The sequence below is a fragment of the Colius striatus genome, chromosome 18 (genome assembly GCF_028858725.1).
Source record: "Colius striatus isolate bColStr4 chromosome 18, bColStr4.1.hap1, whole genome shotgun sequence".
In the NCBI taxonomy this organism is placed as follows: domain Eukaryota; kingdom Metazoa; phylum Chordata; class Aves; order Coliiformes; family Coliidae; genus Colius; species Colius striatus.
This window is the reverse complement of record NC_084776.1, coordinates 12,769,922-12,791,804: the sequence shown is the minus strand read 5'-3', so window position 1 is coordinate 12,791,804 and position 21,883 is coordinate 12,769,922. Positions and strand designations below refer to the sequence as shown.

Genomic DNA, 21,883 nt, shown 5'->3' with positions numbered 1-21,883 from the left:
AGGGGTGGAGGTTGGGGGAAGGGAAAGGGCAGCTGCCTTAGGGAAGGAAAAAGCCTCAGGGAGCCTGTGGGGATGGGACTGTCCTGCCCAAGGGGACAGCCAGGCCTGAGGTGGATGTGTTAAAATGACCCTTGAACATCAGGAGCCACAGCCCAGGGTGTAAGGGGACAGTGTAACCTGCTGAAGGAAAGAGGGAAGGGAGGAAAGCAAAAGGAGGGAAAAAGAGGAAAGGAAGGACAAAGGAGGGAGGGAGGAGGAAAGGAGGAAGGCAGATGAGGGATGAAGTGTCTCAGAGGTCAATCCCAGCAGTGCCCCTGCAGGGTGACCAGGCTCCTCATCCTTTTCTGTTCCACTCGTGTTTAACCCTGGTGCAAAAACTCCGAAAAAAAATAAGCCACTTTTCCCATAAAGGAGTCCACTCCTTTAACTTACAAACATCTGTAGTGGCTCCTGGCAAGCAGCAGCACAGGGATAACACTGCTGGGGTGCAGAGCATCCATTCCTGCTTCCCAGCACTTGCCTGCTCCAGGCTTCAGTGCTCACAACCAACCTGCTCTGACACCCAGGGCTGTTATTTCACAGCATTACAGAGGCTGGGAAGCTGCCCAAGCACTGAGCAGCTGCTCCTTCCCTTGGGCTGGATCTCTTGTGCCTTCCTCTGTGTTTTACGTTTCTCTGCAAGATGAAAAAGGGCTCCTGGAAAATAAGGAAGAAGCAACGGGCTGGGACGTAGTTTTGCTCCTGACCCAAGCATCCTTCTGCCGTTCCCTGGTGCGGGGATACCCGGCCCCTCATGCTGTCTGTGTGTGCTGCTGCCCGTGTCCCCTCGTGCTGCCCGTGTCCCCGCGCTTCCTCTGGTCCCGCTTTGCTCTGTCCCCGTTATCCCGCAGCCCGCTGTACTAAAGCTCTCCTGGGACGCTTTGGGTTGCAGCTGCCGTGCGTAGCGCTGCACGCCCAGCTCCTCCGCAGCGCGCCCTGCAGCCCCGCACCGCTGCCCGCTCTGTGCCCCGCCCCGTGCCCGTCCCGCACCGCTGCCCGCTCTGTGTCCCGTGCCCGCCCTGCAGCCCCGCACCGCTGCCCGCTCTGTGCCCCGCCCCGTGCCCGCCCTGCAGCCCCGCACCGCTGCCCGCTCTGTGCCCCGTGCCTGCTCTGCAGCCCCGCACCGCTGCCCGCTCTGTGTCCCGTGCCCGCCCTGCAGCCCCGCACCGCTGCCCGCTCTGTGCCCCGCCCCGTGCCCGCCCTGCAGCCCCGCACCGCTGCCCGCTCTGTGTCCCGTGCCTGCTCTGCAGCCCCGCACCACTGCCCGCTCTGTGTCCCGTGCCCGCCCTGCAGCCCCGCACCGCTGCCCGCTCTGTGCCCCGCCCCGTGCCCGTCCCGCACCGCTGCCCGCTCTGTGCCCCGTGCCCGCCCTGCAGCCCCGCACCGCTGCCCGCTCTGTACCCCGCCCCGTGCCCGTCCCGCACCGCTGCCCGCTCTGTACCCCGCCCCGTGCCCGTCCCGCACCGCTGCCCGCTCTGTACCCCGCCCCATACCCGCCCCGTGCCCGTCCCGCACCCCGCCTCGCGCGCTCCCGCGTTGCGCCCCGCCGCCGTTTGGGCCTCGGCGGCCGCCGTCATCACATGATGCGACCGGAAGCGGGCGGCTGTGGCGGGCGGCGGCGATGGCTCCGGATCGCTGGTGAGCGCCGGCTCGGGCGGCTCCGCTCGCGGCTCCTGGGGTCGCTCCCCCGCTCGGGCTGCGGGGCCGCCCGCGGGCGCTGCGAGCCGGGACACGGCCTCTGCAGGCCCAGGGCCGCGGGGCGGGGGCAGCAGCGCCCGGCGGCGGCCGCTGAGGAGCGCTCGGCCGAGCGGCTGCGAGAGCGCTGGCCCCGCGGGCCGCCCTGTGCGGGGTGGGGGGGCGCGGCCGCCCTGTGCCTCCGGAGTACCTTTTTACCCTAAAAAAAAGACTTTTAGGTCAATGTAAGGGGCAGCTGGGCTTTGGCGCGGGCTGTGGGAAGGCGCAGGCGGTTTCCCAGCACAGGGGCCTCTCGTCCGCAGGCTCCCGCTGTACGAGGCCACTTGCCAGGTCGCCCAGGAGATCGCGGAGAAAATCCAGGAGCGCAACCGGTACCAGAGGAACGGGGAGAGTTCAGCCAAGGTACTCCTCTGCTCGCCGTGCCGGCTGTTGCCAACGTGGGCGTTTATAGCTCGGATTAGCTCCCAGCCGCTCTGAACACTGGTTAAGCTGTGCGGGAGTCGGCAGTGCCGAGGGAGCTGTTGCCCTGAGCGGCCTGTCCTGCCTTTCCCCCGCAGTGGGAGCCATGGTGTGTCTGGAGCACTGCGGGGAAGGGTGCAGTGCCACGGTCTGTGCCAGGCATCTCCACGCCAGCCACGGATCCACAGCTCTGAAGTCATGTTAAACGGCAGAAAGTCATGTGCAATGACAGAATCCTCATAGAAACTACTTGCTCTTTAAGATTGAGGCCTCATCTGGAGTCCTGTGTCCAGTTCTGGGCTCCTCAGCTCAAGAGGGACAGGGAACTGCTGGAGAGAGGCCGGGGCAGGGCCACCAAGATGATCAGGAGCATCTTCCTTATGAGGAAAGGCTGCAGGGCTGTTTAGTCTGGAGAAGAAGAAGCTGAGGGGGGATCTCATTAATAGTTACAAATATCTCACTGGTGGGTGTCAGGAGGTTGGGGCAGCACTTTTCTCTGTTGTATCCAGCAACAGGACAAGGGGTGATGGGATGAAGCTGGAACACAAAAAGTTCCATTTAAATATAAGGGAAAACTGTTTCAGTGTTTGAGTGAGGGAGCCCTGGCCCAGGCTGCCCAGGGAGGGTGTGGAGGCTCCTTCCTTGGAGGGCTTCAAGACCCACGTGGACACGTTGCTGTGCCCCTGATGGAGAGGAACCTGCTTTAGCAGGGGGTTGGGCTGGATGAGCTCTGCAGGGCCCTTCCCACTCCCAGCATTCAGGGATTATATGATTTCTGAAGAAGCCCCTAGAATCTGTTTTCTAAGTGAGCAGCAGCTTTTCAACATCATAAAATAAACTGGGGTGTAACAATAATGCCTCTTTTCTGCACACAGGAAGGCTGGTTGTACCAAAAGAGGGAAGGGGAAGCTGTGGAGTGTTGGGCACATGCTGCTGACTGCCCAGGGCTTTGTCTGCCAGGAGCAGGGCTGTGTTCAGACATCTAAGAGATGCTGAGCTGTGTGTCAGCTTTTGTGCACTCCTTTCTCTGTAAATATTGCATAGCTGGTTTTTTTCCCCCACAAGGCTGTTTTGTTGCTGTAGATCTCAGATGAAAGATGAATTTTGCAGCCTTTTAAAATCTCCATTTCTACATTCAGAGTTAAACATGAATGAGAAGAAGTTGGAGCTTACCCAGGAATATTGCTTTCTCTGCCTTTTCTTGCTTCCTCTTTAAAAAATAAACCAAGAAGGTCCTCAGAAGACTTCTTTCTCAGGGCTAAAAGCTCATGCTTCCCTCAAGAGCCTGATTGACTTCTCCATTGACTGTGTTAAGGTCAAAATGTGTGCAAGCCCTTGAGTTAGCCTTTTATAATCCTCTGCATAATGAAACCCCCACTGATGTAGTTTGTAGGTTCTACCCCTCTTTAGAGCAGGGCCATGATGTGCAGTCACTGGCTCTTCTCTGCCAGTCTCTGTGCCAATGGCTTCCCAAATAAAATGTCACTTTTTGGAACGTTTCCCTTGAAGGAATGTTGAAGAAAAGTGTGTAGGCTTTGTGCAGTAATCAGTGCTTTTTAGTGCCTGACTCCAGCTTGGCAGGAATTCAAGAGAGGCTTCAGAGGGATAAGTGAGATTGGAGAGAAATACATTTCTCTGGCTGTAGAAGTGAGGGGAAGGTGTGGAGGTGGTGATGGGCCTCCCTGCTTTCTGGAGGGTGAAGTAGGAGAGGTTGTACAGATCCACTCAAGCAACAGAAAGCTAATAAAATGATTGCTGTTTAATCCAGCTGTATTTATAGAGGACAAAGGTCTCCATTTGCATCACTACAATCAGTGACGTGTCCTGAAAACCCCCAACAAAACTTTGTGTCAGTGTTGTGTGAAGCTCTTCTGGTACCATAACTCTCCTGGGCTGTGTTTTGTGGAAACATTACACAGTTGACTTATTTCTTCATAAAATCATTTGTTCCATGCCCCATGTTTTCCAAGCACTGATTCCCTTTAATCCATTAACAGTTAAAGATGAATATTTGGCAGTGTTTGATTTGACTATAAACAAGTTTCCAACAAGGAGGGAGTTGTTTTCATAACACAAATGCCTGTTGAGAAATCCACAGCTTGAGCAGTCATAATATTCTGTGACTCTTGAATGCTTTAAAAGAGGAAAAAGTCTTTGTACAGCGTTTGCCTGGTAGGGAGAAGGTAAACAAGTTTTTATTTGTACAGTATTTGGTTATTGGTGTGGCTAAAAAAAACCCCTTACTGCTGAGCACAAAATAGAATGGAAACTGGAAAAGGGAAAAAAGAACTCAAAGCCAGAAGGGAGAGATTTCAAGGCAGCACTTACCACCTGTGAGCTCTGCTCTAGTTGAGCTCTGGAGTGTTGTGTCTAGTTCTGGGCCCCTCAGTTGCAGAAGGACAGGGAGCTGCTGGAGAGAGTTCAGTGCAGGGCCACAGAGATGCTGGAGTGGAGCATCTCCCTTGTGATGAAAGGCTGAGGGAGCTGGGGCTCTGCAGCTTGGAGAAGAGGAGCCTGAGGGATGACCTCATTCATGGTTACAGATACATAAAGGGTGGGTGTGAGGAGGCTGGAGCCAGGCTGTGCTCAGTGCTGGCCAATGATAGGACAAGGGGCAGTGGGAACAAGCTGGAACAGAAGAGGTTCCAAAGAAACACAAGAACGAATTTGTTCCCTGTTGAGGTGAGGGAGCACTGGCAGGGGCTGCCCAGATGGGCTGTGGAGGCTCCTTCTCTGGAGACATTCCAGCCCAGCTGGATGAGTTCCTGTGTGCCCTACTCTAGGTGGTGCTGCTCTGGCAGGGGGGTTGCACTGGATGAGCTTTTGAGGTCCCTTCCAGCCCTTAAGATTCTGTGGTTCTGTGAGCTGAGCTTTAAACTTCTCTTTTGCTGTAATGGAAGTGGAGTCTTTGTCAGGCTGCAGTTCCTGGCCAGGGGAGCTGAGCGTGGCCCTGTGTTAGGTGACTCTCGTGTGTGTGTACCTTTATGTTACTGGGCTGATGAAATGCAGCATTCCTTACCTGGACAGGTGCAATGAGAAGGTCTTTTATTCCCTGATTGCAGAGCTACAGGGTGTGCAGCAGCTCGAGTACCCCCAAAAGCATTTATACCCCAGCCACAGCGTTGGGCTGCCTCAGCTGTGGAGGGGGATCTTGGCTGCGTGCTCTCGAGGTCACCTCAGCATGGCTGCATCAGCTTTCCACCAACTGTATTTGGTGGGGTTTGAGGACAGGTCTGGCTGAGTCAGAGGGATTGAAACTTGTGGGGCTCTCAGGGGCTTTTTGGGGCTCTCCTGCTCTGTTCCTGTGGGGATGCCATGTGCAGTTTCACTGGAGGCAGGATCCCTGCTGCACGGCAAGATGCTGGTGTCTGGCTGCCTCCTGTCTTCAGGAATGCAGGAATGATAGTCAAAGCAAATATTCCTTCTCTGTGCCCAGTTCCTCACACAGAGATTCTGAGGCTGATAACTGTTAAAACCCACAGCAGGGCTAATAGCTTGTAAAAAAGAAGTGCATGAAGTCTTAATTAGGATGACTCACATAGTTAATTGCAGTTACAGTGAGGTTTTTTCCTAGTATGTTCTGCATAACTGGGATGAAAAGAAATAGCATTTAAGGAGGAAAGATGCAGAGGTTAATGTCAGCCAAACTTGGGAAGGGGTGGGGAGTGGGGAGGAGGATTCCCAGGAAGCAGCCCCTGCTAAACCCTGGGCAGGGCAGTTGGGAGAAGAGGTCAGGAATCTTGGGTGCTGCTGAGGAGGGACATCTGCATCTCTTCAGGATCTCAAGTTTCAAGGCTGGAGGAGTACAGTAAACCTGTAAGCAGCCTTCCCTCTCTGATCCTGGGAGCTGGGAAAGAAACCTGGTGGCAGAAGAAACCCAGTGTCTGGATTTGTATTAAAGAGCAGAGGAAAGAACTGGAAACCTAACTGGAAAGTCTTAAAATGTGCTGAAATATTTTGCCCATATATAGGAATGTGTTTATAAAGACTTGCAAGGCAGCTTTCAATATTAAACAGCAATTAATGCTCTAGAATTGTGCTTGTAAAACTAGCACTACTTATTATTTTGTAAGCAACCCAAGGCTGTTACCTGCATCCTTCCCTCTGTGTGGTTCTGAGACAGGCTTTCATGCTTCAGCCTGGAGTCCTTCCCACCAGGATGGCTGCAGTTAAACAGATTGTCACCTGCATGTAGTGATATTGAATTCTCTGTGACTAGAACTCAGATTGAAAACCAACCCCTCTCTTTCTTCTCCTCCAGCTCAATGTGATTATCAGATCGTCGCTGCAGAATCTCAGGGAGAAGATTGATCAGCTGAAGGACTTACTGCTTCGGGCTGTAGCAACACACCAGATGTATCTGTGTAAACATCAACTCACTGACCTTTCTATTGTGGGAGAGAGTGGAAAAATAGGCTATAATTGCTCTGCCATGCAGTTAGGGTTATTCCCTTGATCCATTTTTAGAAGTGCTGCTTGTTTAGTGTTTTTCTTGCAGCTGTAGTGCAGGAAGAATGAGAGCATGGGCATCTCTGGTGTGGTGGGCATGAGGCTGCCTTGGTGTGAGAAGCTTTACAGGATAGTGGGGATCATCTGAGAGCTGCTGCTGTCTCAGCTGTGCTGCTCCTGCTGATGGAGTGGCTGGTTTGGGAGCTCAGGTCACTCATCCAGCCCGAGTTGCTCGTTGATCAGTTGTTTTCTCTTGGCTCAGTTGCTGGCTGCAGGAGTGGCAGTGCTGCAAAGAGGAAGGCTGGAGCCTTGTTCAGGGTGTGGGCAGGGATGTGGCAGGGTCCTGACTTGGACTGACTTAAGGAGCAATGGAGCTACTTCTTCAGAATCATGTCAAACTGCTTTAAAACATGTCTTAGAAGAAAACCTGTGACTTCTATCTAGGAATGTTACCCTGTGACCTGGTAAATCTGCTCATTCCATGTGCTGGGGTAGTCAGACTTAAGAAGTCAAAGAAATACATCTGTCTCCCTGAAGATATCCATCAGCAATCTGAATTACTGAATGCATGTTTAATTTCAAACTTTCTGTAGCAGAAATCCCTCTGAGCACTAGCCTGTATGCTGTGCTGATGGCAGGGGTAAGACTTTCCTGTCCAGTGAGTGCTTGAGAGCAGACAAATGCTACTGCTGTGGCAAAAATGAGCCACAGATGGGTTCAGCCATTGCATCATCTACTGAGCAGTGCTTGGGAGAGGGTTAGTAGTCCTTCCAAGCATCACTGAGATGAATTAAAGAAACCAAACACATCTCCTGTTGAAGCTGCAGCACTTCAGGGCATCTTGTCTTTCAGAGCCATGGCATGAATTGGTTTTCTGCTGCCTCAGTGGTGATGGGGGTGTTCAGATGCTGAATTGCAAGTGGGAACAGATGCTCTAAGTAAATTTCTGGTTGTTTGCTGGTCTCATGGCTGGGAGCTGCTCACCTGGTCTGTGTGATGAGCCTCCAGTGAGATAAGGTGTGAAGTACCCTGGTAATTTTAAAAGCACTATTTTGTTTGGGCTTGCCCTGTGTGTATCATAACAGATACACAAAAGAGTTGGAACTCTTTAGAGAAGATTTGTCCTTCCCTGAACTTTACCCATGCAGTGCTGTTGTACATTGTCAATGTTACAGAAGAGACCAACTGCTTCAAACTCCTGAGTAATGAAAGAAGAATTAGGTAGGATTTGGGGGAGGGGAAATACTCTTCTTAATACTTACACTAATTTGACAGTAAATAACCTGGTTCTGCTTTTTACTTTGAGATGATGACCTGAAGATCACTCTGTAGTCAACTGTAGGAAACTTATCTTTGAGATATGAAGCACATTCAGGATAACAGCAGGTTTCATTCAGAAAACCAACCTATCCTTCTATCCTGTGACTTATCCTGTGACCCACATTGCAGCCTTTTCTTGAGTTAAAGTGTTATTCTACTTAACTTTGATGATCAGAAGGTCTGGTTTATTGTAAGAACGTGTAACAGATAGTATTTGATACAATAAAATTGAAAAGCTTTCAGTGTTTTTAAGTTTGGTCCTTAACCAAGTACCATCAGCACCCAGCTGGAGGGAGACAGGAGGCAGAATCTGGTGGATGACCTTCTCACACGGCAGAAGCGACTTCAAGCATCTTATAAGAATGAAGGCACAGAACCAGATGTGTCAAGGTATGGCATTGTCACCTCAAATGAACAGTGTGCTTTGTGCTCTGAGTGTGTCTGCAGACAGTGTTAAATGCATCCACTGAACTGATTTACCTCTGTGTGTAGCAAACTGCAGCTTCACTTGCTTAGAAGTGATGGTTTTTTAGTGGCAGTGTTGTGTATTTGTACAGAAGTGGGGAGGATAAGGGAGTGGGGAGTTGCTTGAAAGAGGTAAGGAGTGATTTAAGTGATTAGTAGAGTCAGCCACTGAGTTGGACTGATGGAAATCTACATGAGTTGTTGGAAAGAAAACTGTGAGGATGAGGCTTCAAACACTCCCAGTGATCACACTGTAGCAGTCAACTGTGGCCTTCAAATGGAATCCATTTCCATCTCTGTTTTGGTGTGTCCTTCACAGCTGGGAAAAATAATTGTGGTTTATGGCCTTTAAGTTGTGCTCTCCTTAGGCAGTTCTCATATAGCCCCATTCTAGTGGAAGAAGCTGTTATTTGTCATCCTCAACACATTCTTGGGAAGAATCTGTCCCTGATGGTGTCTGAGCAGGGAGAAAGGCTGAGCCTTTTCTTGGAGTGGGAAATTTGGGCACCTTACCTGAGTTAATAAGTTACTGGCAGTGTATAAGTGGGGTTTGGTGTGGGAGTGTTGAGTTTGGGTGTTGTGTCCATGCCATGTGTTGGGCAGAGACCTGGAATACAATTCTATAACCAGACACCTTTTACTGCAGATGTTGCAGTCCTGCAGACTCAGTGTGCAGAGGTGTAAGGGAGGATGGGCTGGTTCTAGTGCTTTGTTCATGGCCTTCTGAATTTTGTCTTCAAACCCCAAAGTGAAACACATGCTGTGGCTCTACCAAACACCACAAGAAAGCAAAAGCAAGCACTAAGCAACTTCAACACTGTGCTACTGAACAGACCAGCACAAGACACAAATGTTATGTGAGTGCATAATACTCAGTTGATGCATTGGTGCTGGCTTTTACATCTATCCCTGAGTCAACAGAGACAAGTGGAAAAGAAAGCAGGCAAAATGTCTGTGGAGACTGATGATGTGAGAAAGCTCATGTGTGCCACTTGCTCTGAGCAGTCCATAAGCTGGTGGGACATTCTGAAGCGTGGCAGGTCAGCGTTGGCGTGGTGCTGCAGGAGAGCAGGCAGAGGGTTGAGTCTAGAGCTGCCCTGGCAGGAGGAAAGCATCCAAGTCCCATGATAGTTTTAAGCTCGGTTAGAAATGCTCAGGGAAACCAGTATTTTCCAGCACAAGATAGCATCAGAGACAGTTATTTGTTTGCTAGTGTTGCAAGGCTTTATAGTTCTCTTTTAACTTCTTTTAATTAAAAATAAAGACAACTATGCCAAGTATTCTCTGCCTGGTGAATTCACACCCCTTCCATGTTCTCCCTTGTAGGTCTTGTTTTCAGTGGCACAGGCAGTCATAGCCAGGGCCTGAATCTAGTGCCAGCAAGTCAAACCTTCCTGCCTTCTGTAGGTCAGGAGCTTGTATCCCCTGCCTGCTGTCCTGCTTCTAAGGTTGGGCACACAGCTGACACACAGCTTCTGGTAGGGTTAAGCTGCTGTTTCCAGCCCTGGGTTTCTCTAAAGTCCTTGCATGCTCCTGGAGCAGCCAGCTTTGGCTTTCAGTAGGTGGCAAAGGCTGCTCTTCAATGTGTCTGAAGGCTGAAAGTCAGCTTTTCCCACTGCATTAGAAAAATCAGCACATGGTGCTTGATTAAGTTCTAGCAGTGACACTTTTCCTTGGTTTTTGTATTGGGTTTCCATATCTAATCCATCTCTGATGTGACAGCACACATTTTCAGAAGCCTTTTCCTTTCCAGCACTCATTCCTTTCATTAACCTTCTTGCACCACTGATCACATATTTCTTGTCCCCGTGGCCTGGAACTGTGAGGGTTTCACTAGAATTAATCATCGTTTATATTTGGTCACCATTCAGTGAGTTTTACCTCCTTTGAAAACTGCTGTAAAGCTGTTTCTGATTGTGCAGTACAGAAGCTTTTAATGCTCTTGGTATTTATCCCAAGTGACAACTTGGGCCAGGGCACTGGGCAGGACGCTGCCTTGCTTTGGTGGGGCGTTCATTTACCTTCCGGCGTTGTCGCCCTTAATTAAGATGCAACTGGAATTTTCCAGGGGAGAGTTTGTGCTGTTTACATGACTCTGCTCGAGTAAGGTCAGTTAAATTTTCTTTAATTGGTTTCCAATAGGTAATTTCAGTATCTTCTCCCCTCTTTTTCTCCTTGGAAAGAGATCTCTGTGTAGGGGGGGGTGTTATTATCCCAGAGGCTTTCGTGGGGCTGGAATCCCCGTGACTTCACACCAATGGAAAAAGCAACCAGAAATGCTGCCTTTCTGGAAATCACATCTCAACCTTTGAGTCTTTAAATATTTGTAGAGGCAAAGGGTTCAAGAGTTTTCCTCCTCCCTGACTAGGCTGTCAGAATGTAGAAGTGAGTGTCAGTTACCAGTGAGGAATCAAACACCGCTCTGGATTTCTATTTGAATGTCTCAAAAATACAGACAACTCTTGGCAGCTGAGGGACACAGAGCACCTTAAGGAACACCTACCTTAGAGACATTTTAGAAGAGGCCATATTCTTTCTTCCTTTCATGTAGGTTACTGTTTCTTCTGTTGTTTTTGTCAGATGTGAATCCAACCAGGCATTTCACCTAATGCCAAGTAAGTGTGAGGTGCCTGATTTCATCAATAAGTCACTGAGTGCTTAAGTGCTTCTCTGAATCTGGCTCTTGTTTATGGAGGAGCAAATGCTCTTTCAAAAATAGGGTCAAAAATAGTTATTTAGGTGCTTTTAGAACTCCTTCCTGATTTCCTTCCTCCCTACCAGTTCCTGTTGGGAACCCTCCCAGCTGCAGCTATGGTGTTCTGACATGGGATACCATGAGCCTTGTGCCTTAGGAGATGGATGTAAAGGAGGGAAGAAGAGGGGAATTGTCCAAGCAATTGCAACCTGTGCTTGAGAACAACTGAGACCTGAGTCAAAAGACCAAACCTGTGGGCTAGGGCAGGATTTTTTCCAGGGTTAATGTGTCCCTGGCTGTGTAGTCATGAGCCAACATGGTCATAGTTGTCTCAGCACCCTCCTCATCCATTGAGCTGTGTCTTGGGTCATCTCCATCCTACCACTTGTCACCTCAGGGATTCTGTAGGTCCCAGCATGCACAGACATGAATGTCCTGACCCAGCAGCAGGTACAGTGCCTGGGTGCCCTTCCACAAACCCCGTGGGTGCTGAGTCCTCGCCAGACTTGGGGAGGATTCCAGAGAGATAGGAAAGTCTCCTTGGTTTGGGCTGAGTTAAAGGGACAGTTTGTATCTCTCTTCTTTCAGAGGTTCCCTACGGACCTTGTTGAAGTCAGGACTGTGATTATGGGCATACTGTCTGTACTTGCATAGACAAGGAACAGCAAGGAAAGGACACTTAACAGAGAAAAGTAAGTCAAACCCCATAAACCTAGGCATTGTGCTTCAGGTTGTGCCTGATACTAAAGCTTATCGCTCATTAACCTCAGGAAGAAGTGTCCATAGGAGGGAAGCTTTCAGGACTGAGCATTGTGCTCTGTGTTTTACCTCCTCAGTTTGCCCAAAACTACCTGAAAGTTCCTGCCCAAGGTTGGTTCTGTACCAGCACTGTTTTATTCTGCCTGTGCTGGGTCTGTACTAAGAAGGAATGCCAAGCTGAGACCTGCTCAGAGACTCATTCCTGCTGCTTGTGGTCAGGCAAAGCAGAGAACAAGTGTTCAGGTGTGAATGTCTTGCTGGGTCTTGTCCCTGGAGCACCTGTGCTAGAGGCCAGTGCAGGGTCACCAAGATGATCAGGGGATGGACCATGTGTGTGAGGAGGAAAAGTTGTGAGACCTGGGGCTGTTCAGCCTGGAGAAGAGAAGCCTGAGAGGGCATCTCATTAACACAAGTGTTTGAAAGGGAGATATCAAGAGGATGAGGTGACACGTTTTTCTGTGGTGGCTTGTGACAGGACAAGGGGTGATGGACAGAACCTGGAACACGGGAAGTGCCACTGGAACAGGAGAGACTCCTTTGGTGCTGAGGTGAGGGAGCCCTGGCCCAGGCTGCCCAGGGAGGGTGTGAAGGCTCCAACCCCATCTGGACACGTTGCTGTGCCCCTGATGGAGGGGAACCTGCTTTAGCAGGGGCTGGGGCTGGATGAGCTCTGCAGGGCCCTTCCCACCCCCACCATGCTGGGATTCTGAGATGCTGTGATTCTATGAGATGGTTGGGGGCTGCTGGCTGTGTGGTGTGAAGCTGCTGTGCCTCTGGGCCGGAGTTAGTGGTCCCAGAGGTGCCACAAAGCAGCTGTGTTGTGCAGCCAGGCTATGTGTATCCCAGGTGGTGGTCAGCTTGTGCAGCTTCCAGTGATTCAAACCAGTGGGACCAGTTAACCCAACCATAGGTAAATGGTGTCAGGAGCCACAGGGCGTTTTCTTGAGTGTGAGATGTGCAGCTCTTGGTTCTTGTGTTGTGGGAGCTGGGAAGTCCCTCCACCACAGGGATTGCTGCCCCCTCTGCAGGCCTCCCAGCCTGGGAAGGTACCTGTGGGGGGGATGTGGAAGTGCTTGTGTTCATGTGACTTCTCCTGGGTGTTTTGGAGGGGACAAGAGCTTTTGTTTTATATGTTGAAATTCCACTTTATTTACTGGCATGGAGCTTCCTTAAACCCTCTGCCAGCCAGGGTGAGCAATTCAATCAGAAGTGAGAGGACACCCCTGCTTCTTGGTCATCACCTTAGAGATTGACCTGTGCAGCCAAGCCAGGTGCCCTGGGCACTTCAAAGAGCCCCACTGCACAGGGGTGTTGTTAAGGAAACGTTCCAGTGATCCTGCAGCCGCTTGTCATATGACCCAGGTTTTGTTTCAAATGCAGTGGTGCTCATCAGTCCTCTGAAGCCCATAAGCCTTGATGTGTGGCCTTGGTCTAAAGTAAGTGCTGGTTGACTAATCTAAGTTACTTGGGAAGTTTGAGAAGAATTATCAGTGAAACAATGCCTTCTGGAAGATAAGCCCTCCCTTGTTAAGCAGTGACATAGCCCCCTGATTTTAAACCCCATCATCTTTTATACTTGCTAAGCCTTGTAATTAGTTAAATCTGCTCCTCTAATCAAAAGCTCTCCACACACTCCAGTGCTCTGTGAAGGCTTCAGAGCTTTACGTGATTAACTTGGCGGAGGCAGTGGGTGGCTAATTGGATAAGCTTTAATCTTCACACCACCAAAGGGAAACATGGCAAGATCAGAGGAAGTAGGAAGTTAGGCTGTGTTGTGTGGGAAGGTAGTTACCAAACATGTCAAAAAGATTATTGTAACGAGCAGACCAGTTGTCATGACCCAACCTACAAGAACAGGGCAGATTATTAGTGGGGAGGGAGGGAGGGAGTGCTGCAGATTATTGCAAATTTGCTTGCCTTGGCTCTTTCTTTAACAGGCAGAAGTAGCTGTGCTCTTTTTGGCCAGCAAAGACTTTTCTGTTCTGTTTGCTTTATCTCAGTGATTTTGTCAGCTCTTGCTAGCCCCAGGTTTTATGTGCTTGCTAATTGAGCTGCTGGACTGGATGTAAGGATCTCTGTGTCTTCAGTGGTGTGATGCTTCTATTGTGTGCAGGTTTGGGAGCCTGGGGAGCAGTGGTTGTGAAGTTGGAGAGTATCAAAGTTCTTTAATTCCCCAAAGGAATGAAGAAGGCTAGGTGATGTGTCAGACTGTGTTTCAGATGTGTGTAACTTTGGTTAGGCCTGATTAGAAACCTCAGTAAACCTGTGTCAGTTTTAATGGAGGTGCAAAGGAGAAGAGGACAGAAGAGCCTCAGCTTCTCTCTCAGATGTGGCCAGTGATGACCAGCTGGTCCTTGGCATATCAGCACTGGCTGGGCTCTGCTCCAGGGTGATGTTCCAGCATCATAGAACGATGGGGGCTGGAAGGGCCCTGCAGAGCTCATCCAGCCCCTGCTACAGCAGGTTCCCTCCATCAGGGGCACAGCAACGTGTGGGGTTGGAAACCTCCCAAGAAGGAGCCTCCACACCCTCCCTGGGCAGCCTGATCATCAGGACAGTTCAGTGAGATCTTGTGATGCACAAGAAGCACTTTCTAGTCCTGGATTCTGACAGATCTCTTGAGATGAACTTCAATATATTAACGTTATAAGTGAGGAGGGGTTGTGTGTTCTGGAGTTGCAGCAGCTGTGCATGTGGTGTGATGTGTGTGTGGTGCTGCACACAGCCATGGGCATGTGCCTGCAATTTGTGGCTGGCCCAAAACTCACGTGGTGGTGATGTATTTTTCAGCAGTGTTCATTCAGCTGCCGGCCAGGAGGTGTCTCTGCTTCATCAGAATTCCTCAAAGAACTTCTGGCTACAAGTGCTGGGTTTTGCTCCCCGGACACTTTGCCTTCAGTCACCCCTCTGGGGCAGAGCCTGGTATCGGCAGGGTGCAGCAGCTCCTCCTGGCACCTCGGGCACTTGTGCAGGATTAGCTTCTGATGCAGGGTTTTAGCCCCCAAATGATTTTGAGCATATGTGTGTACTGTAGAGTGTTTCAGGATGTCTCACAGAGAAGGGACTTGGTCTCAGTTTAAGAAACCAAACCAACCAACCAAGACCAAACAAAAAACTCAGACCAAACAATACAGAACAATTTCTGTCTTGGTGTAATTAACACATTTTGAGATTTGAGAGCTCCTGAAACTGCTCACTGTTCTTGTTTTGCTTGTGGAAGCGCTTTGGGAAAGAACAGGGCAAAGGGGATCTCATTAGTAGTTACAAAGATCTAAACGGTGGGTGTCAGGAGGTTGGGGCAGCACTTGTCTCTGTTGTATCCAGAGACATGACAAGGGGTGATGGGATGAAGCTGGAACACAAACAGTTCCATTTAAACATAAGAAAAAAGTGTTTGAGTGAGGGAGCCCTGGCCCAGGCTGCCCAGGGAGAGTGTGGAGGCTCCTTCCTTGGAGGGCTTCAAGACCCACCTGGACACGTTCCTGTGGGACCTGCTTCTGCAGGGGGGTTGGACTGGATGATCTCTAAAGGTCCCTTCCAACCCCCACCATTCTGTGATACTGAGGTAAAATGAGAATATAATACAGGGTTTATAAAAGCAAAGCAGCAAGCAAAGCCTTTTACTTGTGTCTGGCTGTTGAGGAACGGCTCTCACGCTGACTCTTAGCCCAGATGTGAGCTGTGCTCAGTCTGCCCTGCAGTGTTTTTCTTGTAGGAGAAACCAACGAAGAGCTGAAAGGCAACAACCAGAAATCTGGTATTGAGAAAAATACTGAAGTAGCATTTCATTTTACTGCTTTAATTTGTGTGCCCTGGACATGGAAAAGTTGTTTTCTGTTGTAGCTAGGGAAGTGTCTGCAGTGCAGTGACCTCAAGTCATCATTCTTTTAAGAGAGAACCCGTGACTTGGTTACACTCTCATTTAAGAGTGTGTGTGCCTGGCTTCTTGTTCATGTTGATGACAGACTAGGAAATGCAGAATAGGAAATACAGAAATGTTCCCTGTTAGGTTTGGTCAGGATTGCAGAATATCAGTTCTCTCATCTGATTGGCATCTCATCTGTGTTCATGTGTTGACCCTTTCACTGCTGGAAGTGTTTAGGCTGTTCCTCAGTGGTTTTGTGCTTCAATTGCAAAGACATGAATAACATGTGTTCCCAGCAATCCTCTTCTTTTAGTAGCAGTTTGGAATGCTGTGTGTCCTACTTGCAAACATCCACTAGGAGTATGTTATACAATACATAATATACCACAAGGGCAAGTGCAGAGTGTTGCATGTGGGACAGAACTACCCCATGTACCAGCACAGGCTGGGGAATGAACTGTTAGAGAGTCGTATAGGGGAAAGGGACCTGGGGGTGCTGGTGGGCAGCAGGATGAGCAGGAGCCAGCAACGTGCCCTCGTGGCCAAGAAGGCCAATGGCATCCTGGGGTGGGTTAGAAGGGCTGTGGGCAGTAGGTTGAGAGAGGTTCTGCTCCCCCTCTGCTCTGCCCTTGTGAGACCACATCTGGAATGGTGTGTCCAGTTCAGGGCCTCTCAGTTCCAGAAGGACAGGGAGCTGCTGGAGAGAGCTCAGTACAGGGCTACAGAGATGGAGTGGACCATTTCCCTTCTGATGAAAGGCTCAGGGAGCTGGGGCTCTTGAGCTTGTTGAAGAGGAGACTGAGGAGTGACCATATTAATGTTTAGAAATACATAAAGAGTGGATGTCAGGAGGCTGGAGCCAGGCTGTGCTCAGTGATGGCCAATGACAGGACAAGGGGCAATGGATATAAGCTGGAACAGAAGAGGTTCCAAAGAAACACAAGGAAGAATTTGTTCCCTGCTGAGGTGAGGGAGCCCTGGCAGGGGCTGCCCAGATGGGCTGTGGAGGCTCCTTCTCTGGAGACATTCCAAACCCACCTGGATGAGTTCCTGTGTGCCCTGCTCTAGGTGGTGCTGCTCTTGGCAGGGGGGTTGCACTGAATGGGCTTTCAAGGTCCTTTCCAGCCCTTAAGATTCTGTGATTTACACATTTCACCATGTAGCTTGATCATTCATTGCAAAATTAATTCCACTCTCTACTTCAGCACCTCTCAGCAGTGTTATGGAGCTGCTGGAAGTCATTGGGTTCTTTGTGGCTCATTTCTTCTGTGGTTGCAGGGAATCACGTGGAGCTAACAAATACGTACACTTCTGTCTCTGTCAGCCAGTCTTGCAAGCACAAATGATACCATGAGTGGGGTTTTGGGTTGAAAATTATTTACTGGAGTTCTTTTCAGATCTAGCCTAATGACTGGAGGGGTCAAACGAGGTGTAACCAACCCGTGGCTCTTGGAAGAATCTGAGGAAACCAGAGGGCTTGGCTTTGACGACCTCAGGCAGCAGCAGCGAAGGATCATTGAAGGTACAAGAGTCTTTCTGGTTTTTATAAGCATTGTTAAGGCTCCAAGAGGAGCCTTTATTAGAACATCAGTGCAATAAGCTGTGCTGAAGTTTAATATCTGGAAACATCAAGCATAGTAGTTCCAGGTGCAGCGTTGTGCTTGTAATATTCTTAACTGGAAGCATCTTCTTAAATCCAATTTTGAAAGACAGACCTTCCAGGGCATCCATGGTATTGAGCATACTCATGAATCTGGTTTGCTGTGGAGATCTCATCCTTTGCCCTGAGTGCAATGATATTACTGGGGTGCTTCAGATTTGTTGTTGAATTGGAATGAGGTAAGAATTAACTAATCTAAAAAGGGCCTTTAGATTTTAGCCTTCATCATCCATAAGGAATCTGTATCTTTAGAAGTGTTGGAAAACCTCAGTGTGAGGACATCAGGTGCTTAATGAGGTAATTTCTGTGCAACTGGAGTATTGGAAATGATCAAATGAAATCAGTCTCCACATAAATCTGGAGTCTGTGTGTGAAACAGCATTTATAGCTGCAGTTCAGGTGAATGACAGGAGCTCCAGCAGGAACCTCAAGCTCCCCATAGGTGAGGCTGAAAGAGAGATTGGAGGACAGACCTTCATCCAGTTGAGGGGAAGAAAGGAGGTTCTGGCTATCCTGGACAATTTTTGGCTCCTGGACTGCATCTGGCTGGTGGTCTTGCTCTGTGCAACATCACTGCCTTGCAGTGTGCCAGAGCACTTACAGCCCAGCCTCTGACATTGCTGCTTGTTCTACTTCTTGACAGCTTTGGGCAAGGAGAGGTGCACCTTTTGGTGAAGGTGCTTCCCAAGCACTGCTGGCACCTGCAAACAGGAATAGCAGAAGTGATATAGTTCTCAGTGCAGAGACGTCTGCAGAGCTGGTGGGACCACATCAAACTTTAGCTCCCCTCGTGTCCCTTCTGTCTCCAGCTCTCTTCTGTGCACTCTGCATTCTCTTGCAGCTTTAAAAATCTGTTGGAATTCTTTGGTGTTTGCATCACCTGTTTGTCTTTTATTCATGTTTAAAAGTTTCTTGGAAAATTTCAGAAGGCTAATCAGGGAGCTCTTGGGCTGTGCCAGAAATCTCCTGCATTTATGATTGAGTAACAGCTGAATGTTGAGTTTCTGGATTTTTCAGGGGGAGAACCCTCAGCTAAATGTCCCAGCCAGAGCAGACAAATTAATTACACATAATTCACATTATTTTGAGTGCTGTTGCCATAAAGATTCATTTTCATGTTGCATTGATGTATTTTTCCTAATAAATTTTAACTCTTTAAGCACAGAGTGGACATTTTTCTTCACTTCTACATCTTTATGGTACATAGCCTGCCCTCAGCAGGTTTTTTCATGCCATTTTTGGACTAGATGATCTCTAAAGGTCCCTTCCAACCCCTACCATTCTATGATTCTGTGTATTTCTCCTGGTGCAGAGCAAGATGCTGGACTCGATGCTCTTTCTTCAATCATATCCCGGCAGAAGCAAATGGGGCAGGAAATTGGGAATGAACTGGATGAACAGAATGGTAAGAACAAGAGCTCATTTTTATGTAAGACTGGAATATTTACTTTGGGTTTTTTTCACTCCTCACACACCTGCACTGCTTTTTGCCCACAAAATAACGCGACAATGGGCTGGTTTGTTGTGTTTCACTGCATCCCGTCACACATGTACCATGGATAACCCCTGCTGTGTTGTCATCAGACCTGCCTTTGGAAACAAAAGCCTGGTGATTATTTATACAATTTGTACCAAATTAATGTTGTACTCAATCCTTTTCAGCTTTATGACAGTCTTTATGGTGAGCTTTTATCTGTGGCAGGCTTGCACTTTGAGCACTCTTATTCTGTGGCTTTCCTTAGTAACTAAATGAAAATGTTGTGAGCAATTGAAGAAGTGTTGTATTGTTTGCTACATGTGATTTGGATTTTGAAGGTTTCATGGCATGGAATGTAGGATCAAATTGAGTGTAATGTTAACCTAGAATAGTACCTGTGTTCTTTAAAATGAGCCAGTATCCAAATGGTGCAGTTGCTGTTGTGTTAAATGTGCTTTATTACTTGCTTAATTGTTTGCATGACATCAACTGTCAGTAGGAGAGCAGATCCTCCAGCCCTCCTCACTTTATCATATCTCACAGCATGGTAATAGTTCAATGGAACACAAAAAGTTCCATTTAAACATAAGGAAAAAAACTGTGTCAGTGTTTCAGTGAGGGAGCCCTGGCCCAGGCTGCCCAGGGAGGGTGTGGAGGCTCCTTCCTTGGAGCTCTTCCAAACCTACCTGGACATGTTCCTATGTCACCTGATCTAGGTGGGATCTGCTTTGGCAGGGGAGTTGGACCAGGTGATCTGTAAAGGTCCCTTCCAAGCCCCACAATTCTGTGACTCTGTGATAATTAGAGCCCTGGAGCCCCACTAGCTTCCACTTTCACACAAGGGCTGAGCCCTGTAGTTTATCCTTGGATTTTCTCATATTTAACCATGGAGACGGTAAATGTCCTTTTACTTGCTAGTCAGTGATCTACTTAAATTAGCTTCTTCCTGGACCTATAATATTTTTTACCCTTGTATTTCTCTGCATGTCTGCTCAGAGTGTGGGGGTTCCCATATCAGCAGTCATGTAACACAAAGTACTACTTGGGAGCTGCGTTCCAACTGAGAGTGAAGAGGGATGGCTTTCTCACGTTCGCCTTGCATACATGGCTAAATCCAGGAGGGATATGAAACATCTTTGTTTATTAATCTTAAGGTTGTTAAGAAATGGTTTGTGCAGCTGGAGGAACTATGCTTAGTGGTCTTGTATTTTGATCCTCTGCCTCATATGAGTAAAGACATTTTCAATTAGAAGTCTCTGTTTCATAAGTTTCTTCTATTAACCGTTGTTTAGAAAGTCGTATTAATTACTTTTTCTGCTCTAAATAGAAAACAGGTGGGAAGCATGAGCATGTTTACTAATTCTCTGTGAAACCTTGGTTTCTCATCAGGAAAATATATGATCTGTGTCCCATTTCCCTCTGTTGGGGGTAGAGGAAGCTTCCCCAAATCCTTCGGGCTTTGGGACCCCGAAGGTAACGTGTTCTGTACCATCGCGTTTCTGTGGGACCATGCCAAACTTTTTCTAGCAACAGAACCTTGAAACATCTGTGAAATTGGGAATGCTTTTAACCTTCCTTTTTACAAATGATGCAAATCATGCCAGTTTTGTTTGTCTTACAGATAGTTACAAAGCCTAAAGCAAAATTCTTCATGTTTTCATGTCAGCTCTTTGTGGAGCTACAGGCGACTCTCTCAACTTTCCTGAGTGCTCGGAGTAAAAAGTGGTGAGGACTGCGGGCCAAATCCTGAGGGAGGAGAATCAGGAGAATAAAACCTTTCAGCCATGAAAGTTGTTTGTAGATCTTTAGGCAGTCTGGAAGAGGTGGGAAATAGCTTAACTCTTACAGAGAGGGGACCAGATCTCTCAGCGCTTGGCTTCATCCCTACCGAGCAAGCGGAGCTCCCGTGTTTTCTCTCACTTTATGCAATCCCCGGGGTTTTTTGTGGATGCAGGGTGATATGGTTGGGCACTGGCACACTGGAAAAGCTGAAATCCTCAGCAATATTTTCCAGCAGTTACTTTCCTTTACACATCTTATTTCATGCCCTGTGCTTAACTACCTGCAGACTTTTCTCAGGCGCTCTGCCAATCTCGTGTCACTGCGAGACGCTCAGGTTGATGAGGATAACTGCCCCGTAATTTCCCCTGACTTGGAATCTCTTTCCTTCCTAGTGCTGAGTGATAATGGCATGGTCTGTATTGCAGGGAGGCTGGGGCAGTTCATCTCCATTAAGTGCTGTGTCAATATTTCCTTTTATTTGAGTCAATTTTTCCATCGGTTTGCCCGTTGCTGCTGGAAGCTTCACTTCCACTTCCCTGACCTGCCTTGGACCTTCCTGCCTTCTGTGGCTAGTGATGTGCCTGTAGCTCATTCTGGTGTTACAGTAAAATATGGCTTAATTTAGCAGTGGTTGATAATGCCTGATAGCTAATGAAATGGACTTTAGGGAACTGGATAACTGTACTTATCTTCCAGACAAGTTGTTCTTTGGGACTGCTTTTTTCCTTCCCTGGCAGCTCAGGCTCTCAGCTCCGTTGAGGTATTTGCACTTCCCAGCTGTTTGAGGTGGCTGGAGGCATTTTCCCCTGAGTGCCAGTTGGTGTAGCTGTGTGTTTGCAGATGCACAAGTGTTGGAGCCATCTCGATTAATTATGCAAAGTTTACTTCTTGAGTGGAGCTGGTATGTGTAAATTCTTTTGTGTTTGTTAAATGGCTGAAAAATGATTAAACTTTGCTTTTAAGAAGGGTAGTTACTTGGTGGGATTTACTTTTAGTTCACTGGTGGGCTGACAGGCAGTGAGGAGGAGTGAGGCTAGAGGTTTGTGAGAGGGCATAGAATCACACAATCATTTTGGTTGGAAAAGCCCTTGAAGCTGCTGCAGTCCCAGCTCTCCCCTCACCCTGCCCAGCCCAACACTGATCCACAGCCCTCAGCACCTCAGCTTTGGGATCCCTCCAGGACTGGGACTCCCCCACCTCTCTGGGCAGCCTGGGACA

At 48.7% G+C, this 21,883-nt stretch overlaps 1 protein-coding gene across 2 annotated transcripts in view; it reads left to right on the top strand.

Annotated features, from left to right (window-relative positions):
• The first annotated feature begins 1,577 nt into the window (after window positions 1–1,577).
• Window positions 1,578–21,883, top strand: part of STX8 (syntaxin 8) — a 119,729-nt gene continuing 99,423 nt past the window's right edge. The window contains exons 1-7 of one of the 2 annotated variants that reach the window (XM_062010795.1): window positions 1,578–1,677; window positions 2,037–2,136; window positions 6,455–6,549; window positions 8,242–8,352; window positions 17,144–17,268; window positions 18,719–18,811; window positions 19,880–19,962. In XM_062010795.1, the coding sequence (XP_061866779.1) occupies window positions 1,661–1,677; window positions 2,037–2,136; window positions 6,455–6,549; window positions 8,242–8,352; window positions 17,144–17,268; window positions 18,719–18,811; window positions 19,880–19,947 (609 nt within the window). In that variant the 5' untranslated portion in view covers window positions 1,578–1,660 and the 3' untranslated portion in view covers window positions 19,948–19,962. Of the gene's footprint in view, window positions 1,678–2,036; window positions 2,137–6,454; window positions 6,550–8,241; window positions 8,353–17,143; window positions 17,269–18,718; window positions 18,812–19,879; window positions 19,963–21,883 lie in introns of those variants that run through there. The other variant, XM_062010794.1, reaches the window with a different exon arrangement.